We start from the raw sequence: 7,253 nt of genomic DNA on the forward strand, positions 1-7,253 counted from the left end.
TTGTGAAGGCCATAAATTGCTGGACTGTAAGGAATAAAATAAAGTTTTGACTTATTTTTGCTATGATTTGCAATATTCAAATAAAAATTAATCTTATAGAAAGAGAAAAGAAAGCACTTATCAGACAACTAGACCGATATATTGTATTAATTTAATTTATTTAACTTAAATTTAGTTTAGTAAAAATTAATTTAATTTAATGGAATAAATGAAAATTAATTGTTATTAAAATCAATTCAAGGTAATTTCGGTTTTTTAATTACATTCATTCCATTTCCATTTTAATTGATTTTAATTTAATTTGAACTATTTTGATTTCCCTCAAGTTAATTTATATAATTTTGTAAAATTGTTTCTTTTTTAATATAGCGGCGTGTAATTTGATATAGCAAAATAAATGATTATGTAATGGAAACTTTATAAAAACAAACAATTCTGAAGAGTTAAATTAAAAATACACTTAAATTAATGTACCAGATGCTCCCACAGATTATTTATAAACCCTATTTTACACACATACTCAAACAATGGTTACAAATATGCAACAGCCATTTAATAAATCAAAAAGGTGTTTGTGTTTTAACTTTAAGGAAAATTTCTTTTAATTAAAATTACAATGGATAAATGTCCGCCACCGAATATACAAATTTATATTTATATATATTTATAAATTTAAAAAATGCGTAAAAGTGGCATTGTATTATATGGACAAGACATTTTTGTACTTACGACAATATCTTTTTCAGTGTTCTCAAAATGTTTAAACTCGAAATCATCAGCTAAATAAAAGTGAAAATGTTTTGTATATCTTCTACTCAGCATTAGTTAACCGAATTCTTCTCTTTCCGCACTGAAAATTTTTAAAATTGTTTCTTTCAAATCCAATTAATTTAGCAAAATGAAAAAATCAAATTTGCTTTGATTCGATTTGATGTTTGGTATCTGAAATTTTATTAAATTTCAGGATTTTTCTTTCATCCTTCTGCATTGCGCTTCTGTTCGGTTTCGTGTCATAATTCAATTTCGCTTGCCATGGAATTGTCTTTTGGTTCGTCTTTCGCTTTTTGTGTTTTAAACATAAAATCCCCTTTTCAAACGATAGGAATAGGAAAGAAGCAAAGGCTTTAAAACAAAACAAGCAGCATGTCAGTCATCATTCACTGAGCTGATGCAGCACTTCAACCCTCCCCTATAGCCTTAAATAAATGCGACTATAATGTAATCTACTTTTTGCTTCCAGGTGTTTCTGCCGAATTATACTATGTACGGGAGGGCCAAGTCAATGATTATGCTTTAAATTTTGCTGTTCCTGTGCCGGCAAACATTAATGAAATATCATTTACCTGGCAGAGCCTAGCACATAATCCTCTGGCCTATAGTCTCAACATAATCACTTCGGATCCTTCAGTGTTGCCGCGGCCAACAGTGAATATTTCGCGTATTGGCGAAATACCCATGGAACCGCAGACATTCGCCATTGGCATGAAATGTTCCGGCCTGCGTGATGCTGAAGTGGAAGTGACCATTGCTGTGGAAATTATACTGGATCAGCAGACGCACAACATCACAGATTTGGTGTTTAGACGTAAGAAAATCTGTCTGGCCGGCTTGCAGGAGGATAGTCACAATGAGCCTCATCAGAGTGTTGACTACAACGGTGGCGGAGTTGGTATACCACGTGGGGGCATGGGAGGTGATGGCTTTTTGCATGATACATCGTCTGTGGTTGACAGTACACGCCTGGAGGAACACTCATCGGAGGATGGTGTCAACAATCACCACCTCAGTGACAACAGGGCAAATGCTGGTGGTATTCCAATGGGTGGAGGTATACTGCACGAATTTGATCCAATGCTGAAGGAGACAATAGCCCCACCAACTGGCGGTTTAATAACTTTAATAATTGGTGTTGTTTTGGCTCTAATCCTTGTGACAACCTTAATCCTAATTGCTTATTGTGCCAAGGGCCCAACAAAGCGACCCAACCATCATGGTGTCCACCTTATAAAAACCGCCAGTTTTCAGAGGTTGCCCACCATCTCGTCGACGGCCCACAATTCAATTTATGCATGTCCTTCGACTATCACACCTACCTACGCCACCTTGACACGACCTTTCCGAGAGTATGAACATGAACCGGAAGAGTTCAGTCGACGTCTCAACGAATTGAATGTGCAAAAGTGTCGTGTTCGTCTCTCATGTCTACTGCAAGAGGGCACCTATGGCCGTATTTATCGCGGCACCTACAACGATTGCCAAGAGGTCCTGGTGAAAACTGTTGCTCAACATGCCAATCAAATGCAGGTGACCTTACTCTTACAAGAAGGTATGATGTTGTATGAAGCCTCTCACCCAAACGTTCTGTCAATTCTGGGTGTATCGATTGAGGACTATACCACACCTTTTGTTTTGTATGCTGCCGCCAGTAATTCACGGAACTTGAAGTTATTTTTGCAAGAGCCAGCCTATGCCAGAAGTGTGACCACTATACAGACGGTATTGATGTCATCACAATTAGCCATGGCCATGGAGCATTTACACAATCATGGTGTAATACACAAAGATATTGCAGCTAGAAATTGTGTGTAAGTAATTTTATCTTAAACTGGTTGAATTTTCACTACTGCGCTTTTTTTGTCAAAAAAGTTTTCAAATTTAAATTTTACTATTTTGAGAATTCACTGTAATAGATGTTGGTCAAAAATGGACATGTTCTCATGATGTACGGGGGACAAAAAAGATGATATCTTCCTTTAGAAAGATATAAATCGAATGCCAATGCGGTGATAAGATGATAGGAAAGAGGATGGTTAGGTTAGGTATAGTAGCTGTTCATTCATTGTCCTCATCTAAAATGTTATTATATTGATAAAAAAGAATTTAGTTTGAATCGAAAGACAATGGTCACGATCTAAAATGTTATGGCATTCGTCAAAAATGTTTTTCTTCCAGTTAAAAGAACATAGTCACAACCTAAAATGGTTTGCTCTTTATGAAAAAACTTTTGTCGTTGTCGAAAAAGGGACTTGATAAAAAAAAACAACAAAATTAACTATATTTTATTGTTTTTATTCATATATAAACTAATTCATGGTTTATTTGTATTTATAATGACGCGCAAGCAAACTTTTTTTGGTTCAATTTCAACATGTAACATTGCAACCATGTTGGCTCAGTGAACATGGTTCTGAGAAAAATAAAATTGTCCTCATCTAAAATGTTATTATATTGATAAAAAGAATTTTGTTTCCATTAAAAGACAATGGTTACGATCTAAAATATTATGGTATAAGTCAAAAATGGTTTTCTTCCAGTTAAAAATGAATAATGCCATATCAAAATGCAGAACAAAAAACAGGTACATTTTTTCAATTACACTTTCCTTTTTTGTGTTCACATAAAACCACGTGCCACTTCTGAATAAATAAATTAACACAAAACACAGTAATTCCGTATTCTCCGTCCATTCCAAGAAACAATCAAGACACGACTGACGCGCAAAATGAAAATCGTGTGTACCTGCTCAATGTTTTTATAAAATTCTTTTCGCTGCAAAAAAATTCAAAAAATAAATGGTCACGAAAACAATTATTTTTCCAAAGAAAATTATTTTTACAAAGAAAAAATACATGGTTTTCGCGACAATTACCTACTCTAGATAAGCATTAAATGGATGCGGCAACCATGTTCAAACATGTTTTTTCTGTGCGTGTGTGCTTTACTAAATTCTTCCTTAATTAACGAATCATATAAATATGGTTGTTGGCCAAGGATAACATACTTTAAACTGCGCTCTTTTTGGGCATCCCAGCAATTCACCCCTCTTCATGTTCGATCCCTTTTGGCTAAAACCTACATCATCCCAGGGATGCTGTATGGTTCTGAACTTTTTGCAAATTGTGACTGCAAATTGTATTCTTTTTTCAGTAACGTAACCCGATACGTTTACGGTCTAAGACAACGTAATTCCACTGTACCACACATGAAATCTCTTTATGGTGTAACTTTTTTTTATCTAATTAGAATCAGATCGTTGACATTTTTACATAAAATTGATTACAAAACAAATACCATTAGAGAATTAAACGTCAATAAGTTTTCGATCAGGCTTTTATGTAACTACCATTTTGCAAAACGAAATCATATTTTGATATAATATTTCAAAATGAACCTAATTTTTTATTTTTGGGTCACTTCTTTTTTGGGTTTAAGATAAATAAAATTTTCTATTTCTTTGCAACTATAATTATTGATTACAATTGTGGGAGTTTACATTTCACTTTCGTAGATCTCTCTCAATTGTAAAAATGTTTTATTTTGCTTTTATTATTTCGTTCTTTTAACTCCCACTGGAGCTTGGAGCGCTGATATAGCTAACGGCTTAGATCCATTGATCCCAGGTTAAAAGTCATTTAGGTGATTGCTTGTAACATAGGTCAATAGTCAATAGATTTTGTCATTTGACGCTTGTTAATAAATTTGTTTTTTGTTGCCTTTTACTATTTCAGAATCGACGATCAGTTGCGAGTTAAACTATGTGATAGTTCTCTGAGTCGAGATCTCTTCCCAGGAGATTATCATTGTCTAGGCGACGGAGAGAATCGTCCGATTAAATGGATGTCGCTGGAAGCGATACAAAAGAAACATTTCAACGAGGGCAGCGATGTGTGGTCTTTCGGTGTTCTAATGTGGGAGATGTGTACATTAGCAAAAATGCCTTATGCCGAAATAGATCCATATGAGATGGAACACTATCTCAAAGATGGCTATAGGCTTGCACAGCCATTTAATTGTCCCGATGAACTGTAAGTATCATTTAAACAAAATGAGATTTTTTAATTGGCAAAAAAATTTTACTAACTTTAAGTGTGTAAATAAAATTATAGCGATAGTCGAACACTTTTTTACGTGTATTTCTTATGTTTATTCGTTGGTGGAAAATGGTGTAGTGTTGCCATCGCTTATCAAATGTTACAAGTTGTCTTGAAATAACACAACAAATAAAAATATATTACATGTTTTTATTCCACTCCAATATTAAATAATTAAAGTTCATGCTATATTGACATCAAAAACACTCGGAAACAAGCAAAGTGGAAATTTTTGTCGACAAACTTATTGTATTTGTCGTCGCGGCAAAAATGTTTCGCTTACCGCCTATCGTTATGGTTATAGTTACACACTTGTCCTGTCTCGCTTTGAAAAAACAAACAACATTACTTAAATTATGAAATTACTTGATTAAATTCGTTGCTACAAATTATTTGGTTTAATTAAAAAATATTTTCATCCTCCAACTTTTCTTTCACAGATTCACAATTATGGCTTATTGTTGGGCTTCCTTACCGACGGAGAGACCCTCGTTTAGTCAGCTGCAAGTCTGTTTATCTGAATTCCACACACAAATCACGCGTTATGTATAAATAGTGCGGTGACCAAATTCGTCTTGTACTTTGTAAATAGTATCTAGAATTTAGCCTTAAGTGATATCTGTTGCAATGCCCATCAAAGCAGCCAGCAGGAGAAGCAAATCATGCCAAGACAAACAACAGTAATTTATATTTGTAGTTTGTAGATAGTATACAACTCAACCACCCACCCGTCCCTTATGTCCGATGTTTCCCAATTTATCATAATATGTTCAAACACACTCCTGGACTATAACGACAGCATGACTGCAACACATTTCAACTGTCATACAACTGTAAGGAGTTACAGTCATTATCCCAAGTAATGATGTATCAACTGAAGCATGTTCAACTTCAATCATTTTGTACATATACAACACACACTCGCATACACTTGGATTTTTGTCAATCCACATCCTTCGATATTTGTAAGACTAGACACCTACAAACATCCGATATGTCTGTTTTTCGGAAAGAAAGCCTTTTATTTTAAGTGATGAGATCCGAATGATGGTATCCATATGTGTTCTCCTAAAATCGTTGCCCACACTCAGGTGTAGTTACTTTGTTTGTATGAATGTAGAATTATTACATTGCACGTCCGTCTGTCTGTCGTCCGAGAAGCTATTTGCTTCTTGATTTGACTCAACTGCATTTTGTCTTAATGTCAAAATTTAAATTGTATTCTAGTTTTATTTATCTAGCTATTTAGGATTATGTTTAAGTTAAATTTTAATTGTATCCTTTCTTGTAAAAATCATAAACAAACCTATAAGAAAAATAATAAAATCGAATAAAATAAATTCTACATTTTAATGTCCAATCGATACAAACCTCAGTTTTTTTATTGGATGGGTTAACATTGAGTATATCACATTGGGAGGAGGGCTGCGTTAGTTCGATTCCGTAGAAAATTACGTTTGCGGTATCGCCAAGATGAATGGTATGTTTAGGCATTAAAAACGAGATGGAGTCGGCCTGATACACGCAAAAAAAAAAACGTTTGGAAAACGTGTACCGAAAACGTTTTTCTTTTGTTAGAGTTTTTTGAATTGCTTCGAAAATTTTAAACTTTTATCACCAAAAAAATTCGTTTGTTACAAAATTTTTATTTTTTCAATAAAAAAAGTTATTTTTGAAACAACAACACAGTCCATTTCGTTTATATCAAACACTGTTCTTTTCTGACTTTAGGTCTTTAATAAGACACATTTTACAGTTCAAAATTTAATATACTACAATGTAATGTTGAACATTTTTTCGGAATCCGAACATAAAGGGTGATACGGTCAAAATGTGGTCAAAATAAACTTGACGTATTTCTTTCAATTTTGCATTTAAAAAACCTGAACACCCCTCATTTTGAAGGTGTGTGTGTGTAGAATGTTGCTCCTATTTTGATTTTGGAATTCACTCTTCAGTTGTCAAAATGTCGTCCACGCAAGAAGAGCAGCGTATCAAAATTTTTCTCGCGCATCGCTACTCGCACGCAAAGCTGGCAAAATCGCTAAAAGTTGCAAATATAATTAAAGTGTTTGGAGAACGTTTGTCGACAGCCAGGAAGTCTGGATTGGGGGGAAATCGAAAACCGGAAGCCGCTGAGACGACAAGGAGAGTTGCCGGTAGTTTCAAGCGAAACCCTAACCTCTCTCTCCGAGATGCCGTAAATAAGCTGGGTGTATCGTGTACAACCGTGCATCGAGCCAAAACACGGGCCGGACAATCGACTTACAAGAAGGTAGTGACTCCAAATCGCGATGATAAACAAAATACGACGGCCAAAGCGCGATCCCGGAGGCTGTACACGACGATGCTGACGAAGTTTGACTGCGTGGTAATGGACGA

General features: G+C 34.8%; 1 protein-coding gene across 1 annotated transcript in view; it reads left to right on the forward strand.

Annotated features, from left to right (window-relative positions):
• drl (derailed) overlaps positions 1 to 6,241 on the forward strand; it is a 105,394-nt gene extending 99,153 nt beyond the window's left edge. The window contains exons 2-4 of the mRNA XM_075295369.1: positions 1,241 to 2,585; positions 4,509 to 4,805; positions 5,312 to 6,241. Coding sequence (XP_075151484.1) covers positions 1,241 to 2,585; positions 4,509 to 4,805; positions 5,312 to 5,423 — 1,754 coding nt within the window. The 3' untranslated portion in view covers positions 5,424 to 6,241. The remainder of the gene's footprint in view (positions 1 to 1,240; positions 2,586 to 4,508; positions 4,806 to 5,311) is intronic.
• Positions 6,242 to 7,253: the final 1,012 nt, after the last annotated feature.

The sequence above is a fragment of the Haematobia irritans genome, chromosome 2 (genome assembly GCF_050003625.1).
Source record: "Haematobia irritans isolate KBUSLIRL chromosome 2, ASM5000362v1, whole genome shotgun sequence".
NCBI lineage: Eukaryota > Metazoa > Arthropoda > Insecta > Diptera > Muscidae > Haematobia > Haematobia irritans.